Source organism: Mixophyes fleayi, chromosome 7, assembly GCF_038048845.1.
Source record: "Mixophyes fleayi isolate aMixFle1 chromosome 7, aMixFle1.hap1, whole genome shotgun sequence".
Lineage (NCBI taxonomy): Eukaryota > Metazoa > Chordata > Amphibia > Anura > Limnodynastidae > Mixophyes > Mixophyes fleayi.
In genome coordinates this window covers 152,651,190-152,676,088 of record NC_134408.1, presented here as the reverse complement: position 1 = coordinate 152,676,088, position 24,899 = coordinate 152,651,190, and the positions used below count along the sequence as shown (strand labels likewise).

The following is a 24,899-nucleotide window of genomic DNA, read 5'->3' as shown; positions in this document are numbered from 1 at the left end:
TACTCACACTCTCCCCCTCATCCTCTTCTCCATCCCTCCACTCACAGACTCCCCCCATCCTCTTCTCCATCCCTCCACTCACAGACTGCCCCCCCATCCCTCCACTCACAGACTCCCCCCATCCCTCCACTCACACTCTCCCCCTCATCCTCTTCTCCTTCCTATTACTCACACTCTCCCCCCATCCTCTTCTCCATCACTCCACTCACACTCTCCCCTCATCCTCTTCTCCATCCCTCACACTCTCCCCTCATCCTCTTCTCCATCCCTCCACTCACACTCACCCCCCTCATCCTCTTCTCCATCCCTCACACTCTCCCCTCATCCTCTTCTCCATCCCTCCACTCACACTCTCCCCCTCATCCTCTTCTCCATCCCTTCACTCACACTCCCCCCCTCATCCTCTTCTCCATCCCTTCACTCACCCCCCCTCATCCTCTTCTCCATCCCTCACACTCTCCCCCTCATCCTCTTCTCCATCCCTTCACTCACCCCCCTCATCCTCTTCTCCATCCCTTCACTCACCCCCCTCATCCTCTTCTCCATCCCTTCACTCACCCCCCTCATCCTCTTCTCCATCCCTTCACTCACCCCCCTCATCCTCTTCTCCATCCCTTCACTCACCCCCCTCATCCTCTTCTCCATCCCTCCACTCACCCCCCCTCATCCTCTTCTCCATCCCTTCACTCACCCCCCTCCATCCTCTTCTCCATCCCTCCACTCACCCCCCTTATCCTCTTCTCCATCGCTCCACTCACCCCCCCCCCCCTCATCCTCTTCTCCATCCCTTCACTCACCCCCCCTCATCCTCTTCTCCATCCCTTCACTCACCCCCCCCCCCTCCATACTCTTCACCATCCCTCTACTCAGACTTCCCCCCCATCCTCTTCTCCATTGCTCCACTCACAGACTCCCCCCCCATCCTCTTCTCCATCCCTCCACTCAGACTCCCCCCCCCATCCTCTTCTCCATCCCTTCACTCACCCCCCCTCCATACTCTTCACCATCCCTCTACTCAGACTTCCCCCCCATCCTCTTCTCCATTGCTCCACTCACAGACTCCCCCCCCCCCCATCCTCTTCTCCATCCCTCCACTCAGACTCCCCCCCCATCCTCTTCTCCATCCCTCCACTCAACACTCTCCCCCTCATCCTCTTCTCCATCCCTCACACTCTCCCCTCATCCTCTTCTCCATCCCTCCACTCACACTCACCCCCCTCATCCTCTTCTCCATCCCTCACACTCTCCCCTCATCCTCTTCTCCATCCCTCCACTCACACTCTCCCCCTCATCCTCTTCTCCATCCCTTCACTCACCCCCCTCATCCTCTTCTCCATCCCTTCACTCACCCCCCTCATCCTCTTCTCCATCCCTCACACTCTCCCCCTCATCCTCTTCTCCATCCCTTCACTCACCCCCCTCATCCTCTTCTCCATCCCTTCACTCACCCCCCTCATCCTCTTCTCCATCCCTTCACTCACCCCCCTCATCCTCTTCTCCATCCCTTCACTCACCCCCCTCATCCTCTTCTCCATCCCTTCACTCACCCCCCTCATCCTCTTCTCCATCCCTCCACTCACCCCCCTCATCCTCTTCTCCATCCCTTCACTCACCCCCCTCATCCTCTTCTCCATCCCTCCACTCACCCCCCTTATCCTCTTCTCCATCGCTCCACTCACCCCCCCCCCCTCATCCTCTTCTCCATCCCTTCACTCACCCCCCCCCCTTCATCCTCTTCTCCATCCCTTCACTCACCCCCCCCCTCCATACTCTTCACCATCCCTCTACTCAGACTTCCCCCCCATCCTCTTCTCCATTGCTCCACTCACAGACTCCCCCCCCCCATCCTCTTCTCCATCCCTCCACTCAGACTCCCCCCCCATCCTCTTCTCCATCCCTTCACTCACCCCCCCCCCCTCCATACTCTTCACCATCCCTCTACTCAGACTTCCCCCCCATCCTCTTCTCCATTGCTCCACTCACAGACTCCCCCCCCATCCTCTTCTCCATCCCTCCACTCAGACTCCCCCCCCATCCTCTTCTCCATCCCTCCACTCACACTCTCCCCCCTCATCCTCTTCTCCATCCCTTCACTCACACTCCCCCCCCTCATCCTCTTCTCCATCCCTCACACTCTCCCCTCATCCTCTTCTCCATCCCTCCACTCACACTCTCCCCCTCATCCTCTTCTCCATCCCTCACACTCTCCCCTCATCCTCTTCTCCATTGCTCCACTCACAGACTCCCCCCCCATCCTCTTCTCCATCTCTCCACTCAGACTCCCCCCCCATCCTCTTCTCCATTCCTCCACTCACACTCTCCCCCCTCATCCTCTTCTCCATCCCTTCACTCACACTCTCCCCCTCATCCTCTTCTCCATCACTCACACTCCCCCCCCCTCATCCTCTTCTCCATCCCTCCACTCACACTCTCCCCCTCATCCTCTTCTCCATCCCTCCCACTCACACTCTCCCCCTCATCCTCTTCTCCATCCCTCCACTCACACTCTCCCCCTCATCCTCTTCTCCATCCCTCCACTCACACTCTCCCCTCATCCTCTTCTCCATCCCTCACACTCTCCCCCTCATCCTCTTCTCCATCCCTCACACTCTCCCCCTCATCCTCTTCTCCATCCCTCCACTCACACTCTCCCCCTCATCCTCTTCTCCATCCCTCCACTCACACTCTCCCCCCTCATCCTCTTCTCCATCCCTTCACTCACACTCTCCCCCTCATCCTCTTCTCCATCACTCACACTCCCCCCCTCATCCTCTTCTCCATCCCTCCACTCACACTCTCCCCCTCATCCTCTTCTCCATCCCTCACACTCTCCCCTCATCCTCTTCTCCATCCCTCACACTCTCCCCTCATCCTCTTCTCCATCCCTCCACTCACACTCTCCCCCTCATCCTCTTCTCCATCCCTCACACTCTCCCCTCATCCTCTTCTCCATCCCTCCACTCACACTCACCCCCCTCATCCTCTTCTCCATCCCTCACACTCTCCCCTCATCCTCTTCTCCATCCCTCACTCACACTCTCCCCCCTCATCCTCTTCTCCATCCCTTCACTCACCCCCCTCATCCTCTTCTCCATCCCTCACACTCTCCCCTCATCCTCTTCTCCATCCCTCCACTCACACTCTCTCCCCTCATCCTCTTCTCCATCCCTCACACTCTCCCCTCATCCTCTTCTCCATCCCTCCACTCACACTCTCTCCCCTCATCCTCTTCTCCATCCCTCACACTCTCCCTCATCCTCTTCTCCATCCCTCCACTCACACTCTCCCCCTCATCCTCTTCTCCATCCCTTCACTCACCCCCCTCATCCTCTTCTCCATCCCTTCACTCACCCCCCTCATCCTCTTCTCCATCCCGCACACTCTCCCCCTCATCCTCTTCTCCATCCCTTCACTCACCCCCCTCATCCTCTTCTCCATCCCTCACACTCTCCCCCTCATCATCTTCTCCATCCCTTCACTGACCCCCCTCATCCTCTTCTCCATCCCTTCACTCACCCCCCCTCATCCTCTTCTCCATCCCTTCACTCACCCCCCTCATCCTCTTCTCCATCCCTTCACTCACCCCCCCTCATCCTCTTCTCCAACCCTTCACTCACCCCACTCATCCTCTTCTCCATCCCTCCACTCACCCCCCTCATCCTCTTCTCCATCCCTTCACTCACCCCCCTCATCCTCTTCTCCATCCCTCCACTCACCCCCCTTATCCTCTTCTCCATCGCTCCACTCACCCCCCCCCCTCATCCTCTTCTCCATCCATTCACTCACCCCCCCCTCCATACTCTTCACCATCCCTCCACTCAGACTTCCCCCCATCCTCTTCTCCATCCCTTCACTCACCCCCCCCCTCCATACTCTTCACCATCCCTCTACTCAGACTTCCCCCCCATCCTCTTCTCCATTGCTCCACTCACAGACTCCCCCCCCATCCTCTTCTCCATCCCTCCACTCAGACTCCCCCCCCCATCCTCTTCTCCATCCCTCCACTCAGACTCCCCCCCCCCATCCTCTTCTCCATCCCTCCACTCAGACTCCCCCCCCCCCATCCTCTTCTCCATCCCTCCACTCACACTCTCCCCCCTCATCCTCTTCTCCATCCCTTCACTCACACTCCCCCCCCTCATCCTCTTCTCCATCCCTTCACTCACACTCCCCCCCCTCATCCTTTTCTCCATCCCTCACACTCTCCCCTCATCCTCTTCTCCATCCCTCCACTCACACTCTCCCCCTCATCCTCTTCTCCATCCCTCCACTCACACTCTCCCCCTCATCCTCTTCTCCATCCCTCACACTCTCCCCCTCATCCTCTTCTCCATCCCTCCACTCACAGACTCCCCCCCCATCCTCTTCTCCATCCCTCCACTCACACTCTCCCCCCTCATCCTCTTCTCCATCCCTTCACTCACACTCCCCCCCTCATCCTCTTCTCCATCCCTCACACTCTCCCCTCATCCTCTTCTCCATCCCTCACTCTCCCCTCATCCTCTTCTCCATCCCTCCACTCACACTCTCCCCCTCATCCTCTTCTCCATCCCTCCTCACACTCTCCCCCTCATCCTCTTCTCCATCCCTCACATTCTCCCCCTCATCCTCTTCTCTATCCCTCCACTCACAGACTCCCCCCCATACTCTTCTCCATCCCTCCACTCACAGCCCCCCCGCACCTGGTTGAGCAGCCCCGGGTGGGACACGATCACTCTCAGGTCGAAGTACACCGGGGAGGTGACTCCGCTCTTCAGCTGGAAGCGGCCGAATTTCAGCGCCTGGACCCGGTGCAGCTCAGCAGCCAGAACCTCCATGTCCGACACGTGCTGCGCACAGCAGTGACGTCACAGAGCGCCCGGATGTCCTCACTGTTGGAGCTTTTCTTGTGGACTCCAATAAAATGGCGACTCACAGGGCAGACAGGGGGGGGGGGGGGAGAGTTATATTATTAATATATTGTGCAGAATATTCCCCAGTGACTGTGTCCTGTAATGTCATAGTGTAAAATACACAGAGCCCAGCCAGCAAAGTACAATATGTCCTATTTATTATATAAACTAAGTGTATACATCATTATACAGTGTTTACCATCACCCTGGGGTGTAACATTTATATTATATAAAGTTTACACATCATTATATGCCATCACCCTGGGGTGTAACGTTTAGATTATATAAAGAGTACACATCATTATGTCATCACCCTGGGGTGTAACGTTTATATTATATAAAGAGTACACATCATTATGTCATCACCCTGGGGTGTAACATTTATATTATATAAAGAGTACACATCATTATACACCATCACCCTGGGGTGTAACATTTATATTATATAAAGTTTACACATCATTATATGCCATCACCCTGGGGTGTAACGTTTAGATTATATAAAGAGTACACATCATTATATCATCACACTGAGGTGTAACATTTATATTATATAAAGTGTACACATCATTATATCATCACCCTGGGGTGTAACGTTTAGATTATATAAAGAGTACACATCATTATATGTCATCACCCTGGGGTGTAACGTTTATATTATATAAAGTGTACACATCATTATGTCATCACCCTGGGGTGTAACATTTATATTATATAAAGTTTACATATCATTATATCATCACCCTGGGGTGATGGTGTAATATTTGTATTATATAAAGCACAGACGCCCCCCCCCCCCCCCCCCCCCCCCGCCCTTCTCATTTTGTACACAATTATAAAGAACATATAAGATTCTCTGCACCCCAGAAATGATTCCTACACAAATTACGGGTGATGTCTGAGACTCCCCATGGTGACCTTATCTTGGATTCCACCTCTATAGAGAGGAAATACTGTATATCGAGGGCTGATGGTGAGAACCAGCAGCCGTCAGATTAGACCTTCACCCTCTCAAGGCGAAATTTATTGCTGTGTTCTGATGATGATAATTACTGCACTCATCACTGCAGCTATCACTAAAGAATAAAACTTGTTGGAGATTGAGAAGGACAAAGTTATTATCCTCCCTTCATAACCACTAAAGAGGGCGAGATTATATTAGTGCAGTTTCTCACATTTATATACTACACTAGGCTTGGCCAATCTGTGGCTCTCAAGATGTTGTGAAACTACAAGCTCCAGCATGCTCTGCCAGCAGATAGCTAGCCAATAACTGGCAGGGCATGCTGGGACTTATAGTTTCACATCACCTGGAGAGCCACAGATTGGCAAGACCTGTACTACAATGTGTGTGTCCTTTCCTGATCTGGGTAAGAGAATTGGAGGGGGAATTATGGTTGAAGACAAAAACCAGCGAGTATGTAACATACGTGTGTTAGGTGGGCACCATCGGTGGCATATTCCATTTATCTGGTTACTTGTAACAAGAAATGCACCATTTTCTTTTTTTATCTATATATGCCCGAGGTAATCCTCTACTAATTGGGATTTTGGAAACAAAGCAATTTATCATCAACTATGTGGAATTCTGGTCTCACCAAAAATAAATGAACAGATTCTCAGTATTTATACAATGTACACTGTGATATCTATTTGCCTGTATGCACGTTCACCAGGCAAGACTCCTTTGCTGAAGAAAAAACCTGTTGAAGCTCGTTTAAAGTTTGCTGCACAACATTTGACAACCCTGTGAAATACTGGTAAGAATATAGTGTGGTCAGATGAGAGCAAAATTGAACTCTTTGGATGCCATAATACACACCATGTTAGGAGGAGAAATGGAGATCTGCACATCACCCCAAAAACACCATACAACAGAGAAGCTTGGGGGTGGCAACATCATGGTGTGGGGCTGTTTTTCTGCACACGGTACTGGCATACTGCATATGGTTGAAGGAAGGATGAATGGAAAAATGTACCGAGACATTCTTGATAAAAATCTGCTGCCATTTACCAGGATGCTGAAGATGAAACGAGGGTGGACATTTCAGCAAGACAATGATCCCAAACACACAGCCAAGGACACTCTCAATTGGTTTCAGAGAAAGAAAATAAAGCTGCTAGAATGGCCCAGCCAATCACCTGACTTGAATTCAATTGGAAAGATCTAAAGATCAGAGTTCACAGAAGCCGCCCACAGAACCTTCAAGATTTGAAGACTATTTGCATTGAAGAATGGGGCAAAATCACACCTGAGCAATGCATGCGACTAGTTTCTCCATACAGGAGGCGTCTTGAAGCTGTCATTGCTTTTGTACAAATTATTAAATAAATTTCAGGAAGCGTGTTCAATACTTTTTCCATGTGTCATTTCACATTATTATACAAAACTTAATTTATGACCATCTATGGTTTGATTTCATTCCATGTGTGGATTGCAAAGGTTGTTGCTGACATTTGTTGTAAATTTCATTACAATAGCCACATTAAATATGTATTTACTGAGAATGTTGATGTGTTCAATACTTATTTCACCCGCTGTATATGTTAAGAATTAAGGATTTTCTTCCCCACAATGCAATCTGTGCTACATATTAAAGTGTTTAAATTATTTCCAGCTATGCAGAGACAGAAACGGAGACAGATAAACTCTTTATTTCACACTGTACATTAATATATCAACAACAAGAAAACGGACCTACCAAAATACTCCGGGCTGCGCTGTTTCTGAGCCCAGATATTACCCGCCCCCCCCCCAGAGATAAATGGCCATCTGCGCCCTGTCCTGTACCACGGGTTATAAAATAACAATCATTGATAAGATTCTGCCCCACAGACTGGAGAAGCAATGCATTCTGGGATGAAGGACATTTGTCAGCAATTTTCTATCAGATGTCAGCAAACAATCTGTGTTGTGTAAATCAGTGTATTTAAATACACAGAGACTGAGGGTCTGTAAAAGTGCAGACTATAAACATTGGGCTCATATAACAGAAAAATGTTGTTATAATTTGCAGGCCACCAGCTTCATTTACATAGCATAAACATCAGAAAAGTTGTGTAAAGCACAGTCTGTTGTCATTAAATCATCTCATTTTATAAAATAATAACTTTAATGTGATCGTATCAAGAAGAAGTTTTTAGGTGATGTTGATAATTGCAATTTAATTTACCAGTCAATGTTATACTACAGCTGGAAACAAACACCCATCTGTCTTCACTGTCAATTCCACGCAAGAGCCAGAAGCCATTTAAAAATGTCGCCCGTCCACAGCGAAGGCAGCCATTCTGTGAGCTGAACCAATATTCATGGATACTGGACCTGATCAATTCACTAGGAATCAAGGCCGCAAATATATTGTTACAATGGCTCATTCTCTTTGACTTCCATTGATTTTATAGGCCACACAGTCAATATCGCTTCAGCCATCAAACTGGCTGCCCGTAGGTGTCAGGTGATATATAAGTTCATATTTCTACCAAATACGCAGAGCAGGATTTTCCTAATTATGAACAGTAATTCTGCTCTACAAATGCATAAATGAAGTTGGTCCATATCTCCGAGCCCCTGATTATGGCTGTGGGTCTAAGTAACCATAAATAGTATTTCTGTTACCAGGATAGGTTATAACTGCCAGTGACCTGTCCCCAAATATTACTTATCAAGAGGGCAATAAAACCATCTGGAGATACATTTACTAAAACTTCTTAAAAAGGAAAAGTACAGGTGTCACCCACTGCAGCCAATCAAATTCTAGCTATCATCTATCATGTACATTCTACATGATGATAGGTAGAATTTGATTGGTTGCTATAGGCAACATCTCCACTTTTTCAACCCGGAATCTCTCAGCTTGATACATTTACCTCCTGGTGTTTTTGCCAAGTGTGACTAGAATAATGTTGTTTTCTAACATGATTGCAAGCTCTTGTGGAAACAGTTCTCATTTCCTAATGTATCACATTTTCCAGTCAAGTTTATGCACATTATTGGGGCTATAAATCAAAGCAACCATTGGCTACAAAGAGAGAATATGCTCCAGTATCACATTGATATAACCCCCTAATATTTCCAGTTGTACGGCGCCATGGACCGCGTTGGTGCTGTGTATACAGTGGCTAGCGTCCATGAAGTAATTAATGGCTATTCTCCATCTTGTACAATCCTCAGGACATCTCAGACACCTTTGGGAGCCGCTTGTGGTTCTTACTCGTAGAATCACAGTAAATGTGTAGTGAAATAAACAGTAATGGATTTAATACAGGGGAGATATTCTTTACATGGGGTGTGAGGTAAGAACGGCCTCACAGTAAGCGCTAAACAGCCAATAATTAGAGGCCAAGGGGTAGATTTACTAAATGTTCTGAAAAGGAAAAGTGGAGGCGTTGCCCAACGCAACCAATCAGATTCTAGCTATAATTTATCCAGTACATTCTATAAAGAATCTCATTGGCTGCTATTCCTCTTTAGAATGTTTGATAAATGTATCCCCATTTATTGTCTGCCAATCCCTGCAGGAAACACAGGAGTAATAATTCAGAAACACAGCTGTCGCTTAATTATAATAGCGGTTCTTATTATGGGCGTGTTATCATAGGGATCACCAGAGGGAGAGGGGGATACAGTAAATAAATATATAGTAAATAAATAACTGATTTAATACTCCAAAACTAAAAGATCCCTCCATCTCACCCAGAGCTGACATCGCTCGGCAAGTCTGACACAGCATATTCTTTCTTACTTACTTGTAACGTTGGCACAGTGACCAGCTGCCAACCCCAGGTCAGTCCAGTGGGGGCCGGAGACCCTAAAAGTACATTATATTTCCCCTTCCGTGGGGCAGGCAGAATCTTCTGATGTTTCTAAGGCTGCTCTGGTGTTGGTAGCTGTGAGGTTATACTTAGTACCACTCTACAGATTTAGCAATTTACACTCCTAGAAAATGTTTAGATTTTACCTCCTTTAACCACGTCATTCCCAGCGTTGTTATGGTAAAACTCTGCTAGGGAAGGAACTAACAGGCTGTACATAGATATAATGCATACATGTGGACGGCAGGACAGGCAGACGGGCGTACAACTGACATTGAATGCACAGTGATCTCTCCGATCTTGTCTGGGTGGTTCCATTTGTCTAAATAATTCATGTTAAACATCTATTGTCCCAACAATCCTTTAAATAAGTAAATATAATTCCAGTGTCCGAGGAACAGTCGTAATTATCCCGGCCAGAAACCAACAAGTTAATGACCGCGTAGCAGCACAATAGGTTAACCCTCTTTGGGCCTCAATTCAGATTCATTGCAACAAGACACCGCACCGAATGTATTAATTAAATAAAAAAAACAACCTTCCATTTCACACTTGTACTATTAAAATATTCCAGAAGTGACAGAGATACCAGGATGTCCCACAAGGTGGACACCAGGTGGTCTCATTGTCTCTCAGCCTTGAACTTGGCTTATTAGAACGCTGTGCTCTAAGCCGCCTATTAAACTCTGCGTCTGGCACAGTGTAACCACCATAAATAAATAGGTGCATCTCCGCTCCGTAGGTGCCGCCGCTCATGTTCCGGAGGCGTTCCGGGTAACGATGAACGTCTTGGGCAGTGGTCGGGCATCATTCTGGTGTCTGCGCCTTTCAATGAAGGTGGCCAGACGAGAGGTGTCCAGAGGGATTTTGGAATAGTTACTGTAATGCGGCTGCAGCCACGGGTGTAGGAGACTCGTGGCCACCGTGGGCCTCCACCGTGTGTCTTCTTGAAGAGTTGCCCTGATAAAGTCCTGAGCGGCCTGACTGACGGACGCAAAATACTCCTGCGGGAAGCAGAAATCCACCCGACAGATATTCAAACAGGTCTCCTCGCTGCTCTCATCTAGGAATGGAGACACCCCGCTGAGCATGACATACGTCAGCACCCCCAGACTCCAGATGTCGGTTGCCAGAGAAACCGGGGACCCTTTGATGACCTCAGGAGCAGCAAATTCTGGGTTCCCGAGCAACTGGTGGATGTAATAGTGTCCTGTGATCTGCATGGCATCCTCCAGGTCGATGATCTTCACCCGCGGGACCGGGATACGTAAATCTATCAGGAGGTTTTCAGGCTGCAGGAACAGAACATAATAATAACATTTACATTCATTCCATCTGGATACTTTTCTGCTTTTATCACAGAATTGACACTGGCTATTTAATATGTGCCGTCCCATCAGTAAACATTGTACTCCAGGCGTCTCACCTTGATATCTAAATGAGCCACCCGGCAGCTGTGCAGATACTGCAGCGCACCCATGATGTCACGCATGTAGAACGCCACCTTCTCTTCCATCAGCTCATCGTGGTTCATCAGATAATCCAGCAATCGTCCGTCGTCCATCCTGCAGGACACAGCACCGGATACTCTGCTTATCTCACATGGAAATAACATCATACAAAATATCCCCCGATATAGTCCTGTCTGTGGACACGAGAATCACTGAATACGGAAGAAATACCCGTAACATATAAACATTATGGGCCTCAGAGCGCAACAAAGACGTAAATTAGCACCATGGAAAAACCAAGCTGCATTATCAGCATTCTGTGTAAGCCAAAATCCCCCCTACTACGGCCTCATCACTGTGTATTTAAGAATTGATTTGCTGATTGAACATGAACTACAATGTATCATCCAATGACTATAGAGGAGCCTGTCCGTCTAGTTACAATGTTTGGCGCCCTCAGAGTATCGCTCAGCTCTACACTCACAGGTCCAGGACGAGGATGTAGGCGTTGGCGGACTCGTACGTGTCGTGGATGGTGATGTATTGCGGATGTTGGAGGTGTTGGAGAAGAGACGCCTCATGCGCAGCCTGTTCCCGCTTTTTCAGTTTCTTGTTGACAAATTTCACGGCCACATCTTTCCGGGTGTTTTTTTGGACACATTTCTTCACAACGGAAAACCTGCCCCTGGGCGGAGGTAAGAAGAGGACGACTGTGTTACAGAGGGAGGGGAGGAATCTACAAAAATGTTTTATTTAGGATGTAATAATGGGCTTTTATTGTCCCACCCTTTGTTTTTTTTTGTTCTTTGTTTAAAGAAAACAGACATCATCATAGTTGTTCTCCATCACTACAGACAGATTTACAGATATATTTCCTACTGATTTATGTGGAGCTCTGATTGAGTTGGGGACAAAAATTCATTAAAATTACAACCACATAACGAGTATTTTATAAAAATTATACTTTATTGTGGCGTTAACTAAAACACACACATTGTTTATTTACTCATTAGCATAAGGAATGGCGGAAGTGGAGGAATAAATATATCGTTATAGAGTATACAGAAGGACGATCCTAAAGCCCAGATACAGCAACATATCTGTTCCTCCTGTTGAAGAGATATATCCCAATATGTATAACGGAATGTGAGGAGATCAGGAGATGATGGGTGACGTGAGAAAGGGTGCAAAACGGGGCAAGGAGGAGGGCGCGGGGCTGGGTGGTGAGAAGGGTGAGACGATGGACAAGTAGAACAGAGAGAGACTGTGCAAGGCGAGAGGCTGAGTGACGAGAAGGACGAGGAGAGGGGTGAGGTTTCGAGAACCAGAGGGAGAAAGGTAAGTGGCCGAATGATGAGAGGGAGAAGGGTAAAGGGCTGAATGACTAGGAGTATGAGGAAAATGGTTGGGGACTGAGAAAGTAGAAGGGCGAGGAACAGCGTAACGAGAAGGATGAGTAGAAAGGTGAGGCTTTGAGCAACAAGTGGGAGAAGGGTAAACGGCCGAATGACAAGAAGAAGAAGGATGCGGAGGCTGAATGACTAGGACAATGAGGAAAAGCGCAAGAGACTGAGTAAAAAGAAGGACAAGGAATGAAATAGAAGAGTTAAGTACTGAGTAACGAGAAGGGTGAGAAGGGTGAGGGGCTCAGTTATTAGAAGGACAAGGAATATTATAAGGGACCAAGTTGGAAAAAAAAAGGAAAAGGGTGAGGGGCCAGATGAGCGTCTAGATCAGGGTTTCCCAAACCCAGTCATCAGGGACCCTAACAGGGCAGGTTTTCTGGATCACATGTGACATACTTAGGACCACCTGTGGATCTGTTACAATGTGTCAGTCAGTAATGAATACACCTGTGCTCCAACAAGGAGATATGGAAAACCTGCACTGTTAGGGAGCCCTGAGGACTGGGTTTGGGAAACCCTGGTCTAGATAATGTGTATTTTAACGGACTGGATGACAAGAAAGATGAGGGGCTGAATGACCAATAGGACAAGGGTACATAAAAAGGGGAATTATTGCAACATACAATATACATTTACGATAATAAGCACTTTGGATGTATAGATGTATTAGATACATAAGATACACAAACCTTCCGATCTCATTCTGTTCTACATACACTTGGTCAAAATTCTCCTTCCAACATACGGTCGACCCATCAGCATTTGCATCTTTAAAAATAAAGAAGTAAACAGTGAATAAAAGGAGAAATATTTCAGGGCATCTTGTAGACATCCGCTGTAATACCCGAAGAGTTAGCGGGAAGTCTGGAGCAGCAGATGACGTTGTGCGTTACTGTAGTGTAACATGAGGTCATTTGGTACCTCTTTAATGCTGAATGTACTATACAATGTACGAGGCCTGGCTGTAGTATGAAGAAACCAGAAGGACGTTTATCACAAAGACCCAAATCAAAGACCCCTCTCGTACTAAAGTATGGATGGATTATGTCCGTATTACTCACCATTCTCCGGCAGTCTGATGGGTTCAGATGGGTCACTGGGGAGACTGATGCCCCAGGGGTTGCTGGCGCTGACCCGGAACTGGTATATAAACCCCGGGCACAGGTCTTCTAACACAAGGTAAGTGTCCAAAGTGCAGGCAACGGACTGCTGCCAAACCTGGGAACCTGCAGGAGAAATACTTAGAAATACTGCCCCCTAGTGTGATATCTATGCAGTCACATACTCAGTCCCACTCTACCTTCATCCTTATACTCCACGGTGTAGCCAGAGATGGTGCAGTTTCCTGTGCTGGAAGGTGGGAGCCAGCGGAGAATGACGGAGGAACTGCTCCTATCCTGAGCGATGGGCTGAGTGGGGGCTCCTGGGACACCTATAACGTACAGACGTGAGGGTGGCTGGCGACTCCCGGGGGGTATAAAGACCTGCGGTATCAGTACCGGGGTCTCTACAATAATTATGAGCTGATGCCACTGACATAAATTTGAAGTCCAAAGTAAATCATTAAAGCCAACCGTCATGTAACGTTAGTTGGAATGCGTTGTCTTCATTGTAAAAAAATGTATAGTTTTTATATTTTTTTTTATTGAAAATATTTGAAAAGTGTTTAAAATACACTCACAATATGCATCAGAACTTTTATTTCAGATCAAGAGATATGTCAGAGGGTTCAAATGATCCATCAAACTGGTCAGAAGAGAGGTGGCCATAACTTCTGACATATCTCTATAGACATGAATCATTCCATTACTGTCTCTGAGCTTAGTGGAATCTTCAGGCATCTTTTCAATTATTGACATGACACCGGAGCATGTAAGAAACTCTATTGGCAAAAGTAAAATAAAATGATTCAAATTATATAAATTAACTAACTAGTGTTTGTGTAGAGTACATCTATTTTAAGGTAATTAAAACAAACATGTTTTCACTAGTGTTGTCTTTAAGACAGTATGTTAAGATTAATTGTAACTTGTGACCTGTGTTGTCTATATTGTGTCTTCTGTACCTTGTACTTTGATAGTGGCGGACGTTGAGGCTGAGCCGAGCTCATTAGTGGCCACGCAGGTGTAGATCCCGCTGTCCTGAGGCATCAGGTTACAGATCTTCAGCCTGATGTCTCCAGACTCACTGTACATAGAGGGAAAATATCTGTGATTACTGAACACGCACAGAGCAGTTATACCATCACTAGTGATGCTTTACCATGTTAGCGGCCAGGAAATAATTCCCTGTGTGTGAGAGGGCCATAGGGAGATGGAGAGACACCAGGGCAGAGTGGGGACCATAGGGAGATGGAGAGAGACATCGGGGCAGAGTGGGGGCCATAGGAAGAGAGAGAGAGAGACATCAGGACAGAGTGTGGGCCATAAGATGATAGAGAGAGACATCAGGGCAGAGTAGGAGCCATAGTATAATAGAGACAGACATCAGGGCTGAGTGGGGGCCATAGGAAGAGAGAGAGAAACATCAGGACAAAGTGTGTGGGCCATAAGATGATAGAGAGAGACATCAGGGCAGAGTAGGGCCATAGGAAGATAGAGAGAGAGACATCAGGACAGAGTGTGGGCCATAAGATGATAAAGAGAGACATCAGGGCAGAGTAGGAGTCATAGGTAGATAGAGAGAGACATCAGGGCAGAGTAGAGCCATAGGAAGATAGAGAGAGAGAGAGAGAGAGAGAGACATCAGGTTAGAGTGCAGACCATAGGGAGATGGAGAAAGACATCAGGGCAGAGTGGGAGCCATAGGAAGATAGAGAGAGACATCAGGGCAGAGTAGGGCTATAGGGAGATAGAGACATCGGCACAGAGTAGGGCCATAGGAGATGGAAAGAGACATCAGGACAGAGTAGGGCCATAGGAACATAGAGAGAGACATCAAGGCAGAGTGGGGGCCATAGGGAGATAGAGAGAGACATCAGGGCAGAGTAGGGCCATAAGATGATAGAGAGACATCAGGGCAGAGTAGGAGTCATAGGTAGATAGAGAGAGACATCAGGGCAGAGTAGGAGTCATAGGTAGATAGAGAGAGACATCAGGGCAGAGTAGGAGTCATAGGTAGATAGAGAGAGACATCAGGGCAGAGTAGAGCCATAGGAAGATAGAGAGAGAGAAACATCAGGTTAGAGTGCAGACCATAGGGAGATGGAGAAAGACATCAGGGCAGAGTGGGAGCCATAGGGAGATAGAGAGAGACATCAGGGCAAAGTAGGAGCCATAGGAAAAAAGAGAGAGAGATCAGGGCAAAGTAGGAGAAAAGGGAAGATAGAGACATCGGCGCAGAGTAGGGCCATAGGAGATAGAGAGAGACATCAGGGCAGAGTAGGGGCCATAGGGAGTTGGAGAGAGACATCAGGGCAGAGTGGGGGCCATAGGAACATAGAGAGAGACATCAAGGCAGAGTGGGGGCCATAGGGAGATAGAGAGAGACATCAGGGCAGAGTAGGGCCATAGAGAGAGATACAAAACCAAAGTGAGATCACCGGCAGATAACAGGACAGTGTTGGGCACACAGGAACATAGCGTCGGGTGGAAACACACAGGGTTAGGCTGTGTGAGGTATGGAGACACCTACCTGGCTGACATGGTGTGAGAACTGCTGTCAGCATCCAGGATGGTTTGGTCCGGTCCCTTCCATGTGATGTTGGGCTTTGGTCGGCCACAGACTTTACAATGTAAGGTCACTGTGTCACCAACGACACATAAGATGTCCACTAGGTTCAGGAGGAACTCCGGAGACACTGCCCAAAACATAAATATTACACACAGACATTGGAGGTCGTTCTACACAACCCAGCAAAGCACATTGTTAGTGACGAGTATTCTGCACCAATGTGACATTTCGGCTGGATGACTTGGAGAAAGAAAAGACTTAAAAGTTCTATTGGGCCTATGAGGTATATAATGAGATAAACTGGATCCTAAATCAGCCACAACACTAAAACCACTGGCAAGTAAAGTGAATAACATTGATTATCTGGTTAGAATGTTACCTAACAAGGGGTGAGATATATTAGGCAACGGGTGAACAGTCAGTTCTTGAACTTTATGTGTTGGAAGCAGGAAAAATGGGCAACGTAAGGATCTGAGCGACTCTGACAAGGGCCAAATTGTGATGGCTAGACGGCTGAGTCAGCGCATCTCCAAAATGGCAGGTCTTGTGGGGTGTTCCTGGCATGTAGTGGTTAGTACCTAACAAAAGGAAGGACAACCGGTGATCCGGTGTCGGAGTCATGGGCACCCAAGGCTCATTGATGCACATGGGGAATGAAGGCGCCCGTCTGGTCCAATCCCACAGAAGAGCTACAGTAGCACAAATTGCTGAAGAAGTTAATGCTATGATAGAAAGGTGTCAGAACACACAGAGCATCGCAGCTTGCTGTGTAGCCGCAGACCAGTCAGAGTGCCCAGCTGACCCGTCCACCACCTACAATGGACATATGAGTGTCAGTTCTGGACCATGGAGCAATGGGAGAAGGTGACCTGGTCTGATGAATCACATTTTATTTTGCATCATGTGGACGGCTGTGTGCGTCATTTACCTGGGGAAGAGATGGCACCAGGATGCTCTATGGGAAGAAGGCAGCCGGCGGAGGCCGTGTGATGCTCTGGGCAATGTTTTGCTGGGGAACCTTGGGTCCTGGCATTCATGTGGATGTTACTTTGACACGTACCACCTACCTAAACATTGTTGCAGACCAAGTACACCCCTTCATAGCAGCGGTATTCCCTGATGGCAGTGGCCTCTTTCAGCAGGATAATGTGCCCTGCCACACTGCAAACATTGTCCAGGAATGGTTTGAGGAACATGACAAAGAGTTCAGGGTGTTGACTTGTCCTTCAAATTCCCAGATCATCTGTGGGATCTGCTGGAAAAACAAGTCCGAGCCATGGAGGCCCCACCTCCCAACTTACAGGACTTAAAAGGATCTGCTGCTAACATCTTGGTGCCAGATACAACAGGACACCTTCAGAGGTCTTGTGGAGGCCATGCCTCAAAGGGTCAGAGCTATTCTGGTGGCATGAGGGGGACCTACAATATTTAGCAGGTGGATTTAATATTGTGGCTGATCGGTGTATGTATATATTATATATATATATATATATATATATATATATATATATATATATATATATATATATATATATATATATATATAGTAAGTGACTGCAGTGTGATAGTTACAATGTAGCAGTAGAAGACATACCACTGTATATCCCCCACTTCCACCGCTGTGTGTGTGTGTGTATGTGTATATATATATATATATATATATATATATGTATATATATATATATATATATATATATATATATATATATATATAATATATATAAAATGTAAGTAGCTGGAATGTGATAGTGTTACAATGTAGCAGTATATGAAGTGGCGGTACGACATACCACTGTATATCCCCCACTACCACCATTGCTCTAATACATTAAATTAATCACTGGAAAGGGCAAACGCAACGTTATTAAACACTTACCTTCCTGGATGAAATTTGGATTCATAATCTAAAAAACAAATAAAAAACAGGATTAATGATCTAGCAGACTGATGTAAGTATGTAATGATATTTTCTAAAAAAAATGCAACGCATCCCTGTCCAATGTTACTTTGTCCTGTGTTTGTGGGGACCCAAGTTGTGTGTATTACACTACACTGACAATACCACCGCTTATCAATATCCAAATGCACAGTACAACTTCTCTTGTTTATTAAAGGTCTGATCTTCATACACTGTAGCTGAGAATTGTATTATGACCGTGTCCACAGGTCGACTTGAGACAGAGAAGACGCCGGGGTAAATTGCTCATTAAACGTTATAAGAGAACGAAATGCATGTACAATCTAATTAATTGAATAATAATAATGGGATTTCTATTCACATATGATAATCACTTCTTTAAAGTGCAGTATTCTATGTTCTTTTCAAGAGGAGCAGAGACCCACACTAGGAAACAGAGAATGAAGTATGAATGTGTCTTCATAGTGAAGCACTGAACCGTGTCTAAAGTGTACAGGTGGAGGTATCTTTGGGAGGGTACCCCAGGCCACAACAATGTATTAGATCAGCAACGAACACCATAAGACCCGCTATGCCTGTATGTATGTACATATTATGTATATCATGAGATTATTAACTCAATGTGATTTTTGTTTCAAATTTCAATCCAAGTGTTTGGCTCAAACGGGGTAACAACTTCCTCTTTTGTCACAGAGATGTTTAAAAAATCGCAAACTGCGCATTTGTAAACGCATCTACAGCAAATTCATACTAAACACACGTAAAACGCGTATATATGCATAATGCAGTTTATTCACGTTTTATGCATTTTAAAATACAATAAGAAACATATTATAGACGCAGTGTGTACGTAGTCCTACCATACCTGTCTGAATCGGAGTGAATGTGCCGAGGTTATTACTAACACTGCTGAAAGCTGATGTAAAACAGCAGCAACCAATCAGGAATTGGCTTTAATCTGTCTAGTGCAAGGTAGAAAATTAAAGCAAGCGTCTGATTGGTTGTTGTGGTCTTAGTGCCGATTTCCACCTTTCCTCTATATATTTTATTCATTAATCTATAGTTTTATTATGTAATTTATAACATACCAGTAGGTTAATTGGCTGCTATTGAATTGACCTTAGTCTCTCTTGGTCTGTGGTCTTGGGCAGCACGGTGGCGTAGTGGTTAGCATCTCTGCCTCACAGCACTGGGGTCATGAGTTCAATTCCCAACCATGCCATGGCCTTATCTGTGAGGAGTTTGTATGTTCTCCCTGTGTTTGCGTGGGTTTCCTCCGGGTGCTCCGGTTTCCTCCCACACTCCAAAAACATACTGGTAGGTTAATTGGCTGCTATCAAATTGACCATAGTCTGTCTGTGTGTCTATGTCTGTGTCTCTGTATGTGTATGTTAAGGAATTTAGACTGTAAGCCCCAATGGGGCAGGGACTGATGTGAGTGAGTTCTCTGTACAGCACTGCAGAATTAGTGGCGCTATATAAATAGCTGACGATGATAATTCACAGCTAAAACTACCATACATCGCCACCTAGTGTAAGGCTCTGGTATAACACTAGCCTCTGTCAATAATCAATGTTCCAAACAAAGCTGTATTGTGTTGTAGATTTGTTCTTTGGTGTCTATTACATGTCACAGGAACATGACTGTGTAATCATATAGCAGCGGTTATAACAAATCTCTGGGAGATTGAGGAAAATTGTCTTTATTCCCAATAACCGAACATTTCCTTTGTATATTATTGTGTGCTTGGGATATAAAACGTGAGCTCTACATTAAACTATTTCAGATCTACAGCTGCCTTTACACATCGATTTATTGATCCACTTGACATGAACATTTCACAGTTACTTCTTCAAAAATCAAAATAAAATGAAAACAGATCTCATGTTGGAGACCAGACTCACGGACACCAAATATTAGATCCAGGACCCCCTCAATGATTCCGGGGTCTCACTGAATGGTCCCTCTAATGGTACTGAGCCCCTTCCTCTAATCTGCAGGCTTTATATCCACGGGTAACTCCAATAACTGACTGCATGGACCCATAGACCTGTAGAAGTCTTTATATAGACTCAGCTGGGATCTCACCCACACGGGCTGTACAGCATTAATCCCACATACATCTTCAATCAATCAAATCAAATCTTTAAGGTTTCTAAATAGTTAAAAGAAAATTCTCCTTTCTATTCTTATTAGATTGTTCCTTCCTAATCTGGGTCCCCAGGACAACCACAGTTCTTTGGGTGCTCTCTGATGGTGAACCCCAGAATCTATTCTCCAGGCTGCAGAGTAAGGAGAGTTCTGTAATTAAAGGCTTTCTATCGCCAGCAAAGTCTCGTAAAAATAATGTAAGAGAATGGACACATACAGATACTGTAGCGTTAACAAACATGTATCTAAGGTGCCCTGGAGCAAGGTCAAATGATCAATAGAAGAAATAGCTGTAGTTAGTTATGCTGCCACCGATAAACTGACACGTCTATGGCAAATGTTTACCATAACATGTAATCACTTCCTACCTCCTGAGATTCCACGGCTTATTACACTAGTTGGTATAACCTTGTGGGTCCACAATATTATCATATTATCCCAAATACAGTGTGTTATGGACACCTGGTTCCCAAATCACCTGCAGTGTCTCTGTCACATCACATTACCCCATGTACATTTCCCAGGTTCTTCTAACCTTGGTCTGATAAAGCCCCAGCAATGACCAGCTTATCTCCTACATGGTGTTATGATGTCTCTGAGTTTGGGTTCAGTGTCCTCATGTTCTTATGTAATCCCGCCACAGGTATTACCCATCTTTACTGTCCTGATGTCTATGTATTTTTCACCACTGGGTATTACCCATCTGTACTGTCCTCAGGTCACTAGTTTCCCACCATCAGGTATTATCTATCTGAACTGTCCCGAGGTCTCCATGTTTCCTACCATCAGGTATTACCCATCTGTACTGTCCCGAGGTCTCCAGGATTCCAACCATCAGGTATTACCCATCTGTATTGGCCCGAGGTCTTCAGGATTCCAACCATCAGGTATTACCCATCTGTACTGTCCCGAGGTCTCCAGGTTTCCTACCACCAGGTATTACCCATCTGTACTGTCCCGAGGTCTCCAGGATTCCAACCATCAGGTATTACCCATCTGTACTGACCCGAGGTCTCCAGGATTCCAACCATCAGGTATTACCCATCTGTACTGTCCTGAGGTCTCCAGGTTTCCCACCATCAGGTATTACCCATCTGTACTGTCCCGAGGACTCCAGGTTTCCTACCACCAGGTATTACCCATCTGTACTGTCCTGAGGTCTCCAAGTTTCCTACCATCAGGTATTACCCATTTGTACTGTCCCGAGGTCTCCAGGCTTCCTACCATCAAGTATTACCCATTTGTACTGTCCCGAGGTCTCCATGTTTCCTACCATCAGGTATTACCCATCTATACTGTCCCGAGGTCTCCAGGTTTCCTACCACCAGGTATTACCCATCTGTACTGTCCTGAGGTCCCCAGGTTTCCTACCATCAGGAATTACCCATATGTACTGTCCCAATGTCTCCATGTTTCCCACCATCGGGTATTACCCACCTGTACTGTCCCGAGGCCTCCAGGTTTCCTACCACCAGGTATTACCCATCTGCACTGTCTCAAGATCTCCATGTTTCCCACCATCAGGTATTACCCATCTGTACTGTCCCGAGGTCTCCAGGTTTCCTACCACCAGGTATTACCCATCTGTACTGTCCTGAGGTCTCCAAGTTTCCTACCATCAGGTATTACCCATTTGTACTGTCCCGAGGTCTCCAGGCTTCCTACCATCAGGTATTACCCATTTGTACTGTCCCAAGGTCTCCATGTTTCCTACCATCAGGTATTACCCATCTGTTTTGTCCCGAGGTCTCCAGGCTTCCTACCATCAGGTATTACCCATTTGTACTGTCCCGAGGTCTCCATGTTTCCTACCATCAGGTATTACCCATCTGTTCTGTCCTGATGTCTCCAGGTTTCCCACCCACCATATGATGAGTACCCCAATATCCCTACCTCCATACTAGCACTTGGGTCAAAGTCATCACATTCCGACTCCTCGGAGCTGTTGTGGTCCTGTTTGGCCGTGTGAAGCAAGAAACGTGGATTAGTATGCAGAAGACATAAAATAGCGATTATCAGAAAGAAGAAAAAAAGAGAACATTAGAGTCACTCAAAAAAGTCTCTCAGGCACAAACTGTTAAAGAAAACCACAGGATTAATATAATAACTGCTGCACCATTCTCACGTCATCCGTATATCCTTGGAGAAAGGACGGTGATACAGACCCTTCATGTGAAGTAAGCCAGTAAGATTAGAAACTTCTATTAACACTCATAGCTGGAGTATTGACTAGATAATTAACGGCCATACAATGTAATATAGCTGGTTTAATGAGCCTGGTATTATATATTTACAGGTTCTATTCCAAGTGGATACAGTCCCACTGAGATGTTTACAGGGGCTTCCTCTTTAATAATGAGGAGATATACATCTATTACTTAAGAATATTTGAAGCCATTTCCTAGAATGTGTAGAGTATGAATCAGGAAACCAGTATATAACATTTCTAAGGATAGATACGTTCGGTATTTGGGGAGCGATGGGGTGTGTGTATCTTAATGAGAGACTTGCTCCATGGGTATAACTCCCATCGTCCACTAGTTATACTACTAACCCTGGCAGCTGTAGGGCTGAGAACTGTGTTTAATGAGTGACTTGGTATTATATTCCTGTTCCAAGTAACAATATGAACAGATGACCAATGTTTCACCATGTTCCTATGTATTCCTGATCTGTACATAATTACATTAATAGCCTCTGTTACATTCATAGCTCTACTGAGAGGATATTCCATCCACCAATCTTCCTGCAAACTGACCTTGTCATTTCAACTCTCTGTATCATTTACCCGTCAGCTGCACAGAGTGGACTGAACCGACATCCCGACTGTACATTCACCTCACACCTCGTGCCTCAATGTGGTCACTAGTGAATGGAATGGCTGCATTCTAATAAATACTGTTTCAGCCTATGTTGTGTGCAACCAACGGGGACATGCGTGTTATTGTGAGTCACTGTAACATAGAACATATATTTTATAACTATGTGTTACTTAGTAATATGACACTCTGATTTATTCTGTAATGTGTCTGTACCGTGACAATCCCCCTGTTGTCTGAACACACAAAACACTGAACACAGAATTAGACAATGAGCCGTATTCACAAACAAAGTTGAGAAAACAAAGAAATGTACAATTTAAACAAATAAGCGTCAGATTCATACACCCTACACCCAGCTTTTGTGTATTGGGTCTACACTACAATACCACGGAATAACAATGATGTCAACGGGCCTGATTCATTAAGGAACTTAAATGAAGAAGTTTCTTATTTAAGTCTCCTGGACAAAACCATGTTACAATGCAAGGGGTGAAAATTAGTTTTCTGTTTTGCACATAAGTTAAATACTGACTGTTCTTCATGTAGCACACAAATATCAACTTTAAATTTCAGTGTACAAATAAGCTATCAAGTATTTGTGTGTTACATGAAAAAACAGTCAGTATTTATCTTATGTCCAAAACAGAAAACGAATTTTCACCCCTTGCATTGTAACATGGTTTTGTCCAGGAGACTTAAATAAGAAACTTCTTAATTTAAGTTCATTAATGAATCAGGCCCAAAGTGTTTAGATTGACTGATTGTATTAAAAATGTTCAATCAGGATCTCAATTTAGTCTCATCCATTTGTGCAATCACCTTTGTGCTTTTCAGTATAGGAGTTTTAACAAGGGCGTTGGATGTAGAATGGTATTAGGGGGATTTATTAGACGTTACTAATGAGGATTTTGTTCTAAGTTCACTTCTGCAGGTTTGTGTATGAACCCGGCAATGCTTACTGACAGAGTGATGCATAATATTATATTGTTATAAAAGCCAGATTGGAAATATCAGAGTTGTATATTGATTATTCTTATAGGTTGCTGCTATTTTAATGTTTCAGCTGTTGAGTGAAAGGTATATACAGCATTGATAAATCACTAATCTGTTATATAAGTGCGCTGGATATAGAGTGTAGCACATCGGACATTTTAATAGAACATGAATATTCACTAAGAATATTACAGACCATTATTTATTGGGTGGTCAATAGACCTGTATTTTTACTGGACTCTATATGTGACTGGTACGAGTCGATAGGTCCCTGAATGAAGATATGTATAACTCTCATATATACGGGGACGGTAAAGTTGCAGAGTTGAATACATCAGAAGCTGGAATTATCCTGCTCATTCATATAAATACCAATTATAACACATTACAGAGTCCGTTATATAACTGGATTGAGAGTTTGTGTAGTCAGACATCACCAGGTTGAATGCAGCGGTGTCAGATAGGATGTTAGGTTGGGAATATAGCTTTGTTGGACATCTGTGGTTTGGGTGAATCTTTGAGAAAGACCAACGTCGGGGTGAGGTCATTATCAGGGTGATGGGTCATCGGTTGTTAGATTTTATAGATTATTAACCTCAGGACATTGGTAAATATACATATAATTGGCCAAGGACATTATGTGGTCAGATATAGCTTTGGATGAAGGACCTTTGGCTGAACACGTTCAGGACATTATTGGGAGGAATTTGGGTTGGATATAGACCTTGGCCATATACATTAAGTTAAGACATTTTGGGGTATAGATCAGTTAGATCACTGG

General features: G+C 45.4%; 2 protein-coding genes across 12 annotated transcripts in view; both read right to left on the bottom strand.

The window, feature by feature from the left end:
* UMPS (uridine monophosphate synthetase) overlaps positions 1 to 4,840 on the bottom strand; it is a 9,869-nt gene extending 5,029 nt beyond the window's left edge. The window contains exon 1 of the mRNA XM_075181408.1: positions 4,632 to 4,840. Within this exon, the coding sequence (XP_075037509.1) occupies positions 4,632 to 4,817 (186 nt within the window). The 5' untranslated portion in view covers positions 4,818 to 4,840. The remainder of the gene's footprint in view (positions 1 to 4,631) is intronic.
* A 2,686-nt stretch (positions 4,841 to 7,526) lies between these two features.
* KALRN (kalirin RhoGEF kinase) overlaps positions 7,527 to 24,899 on the bottom strand; it is a 265,449-nt gene continuing 248,076 nt past the window's right edge. For 9 of the 11 annotated variants that reach the window (XM_075181185.1, XM_075181187.1, XM_075181191.1 and 6 more), the window contains 10 exons: positions 22,197 to 22,256; positions 18,110 to 18,137; positions 16,195 to 16,360; positions 14,627 to 14,748; positions 13,862 to 13,993; positions 13,623 to 13,787; positions 13,251 to 13,329; positions 11,640 to 11,840; positions 11,131 to 11,269; positions 7,527 to 10,996 (listed from right to left, as the gene is read on the bottom strand). In XM_075181185.1, coding sequence (XP_075037286.1) covers positions 10,457 to 10,996; positions 11,131 to 11,269; positions 11,640 to 11,840; positions 13,251 to 13,329; positions 13,623 to 13,787; positions 13,862 to 13,993; positions 14,627 to 14,748; positions 16,195 to 16,360; positions 18,110 to 18,137; positions 22,197 to 22,256 — 1,632 coding nt within the window. In that variant the 3' untranslated portion in view covers positions 7,527 to 10,456. Of the gene's footprint in view, positions 10,997 to 11,130; positions 11,270 to 11,639; positions 11,841 to 13,250; positions 13,330 to 13,622; positions 13,788 to 13,861; positions 13,994 to 14,626; positions 14,749 to 16,194; positions 16,361 to 18,109; positions 18,138 to 22,196; positions 22,257 to 24,899 lie in introns of those variants that run through there. The other 2 variants (XM_075181190.1, XM_075181193.1) reach the window with 2 other exon arrangements.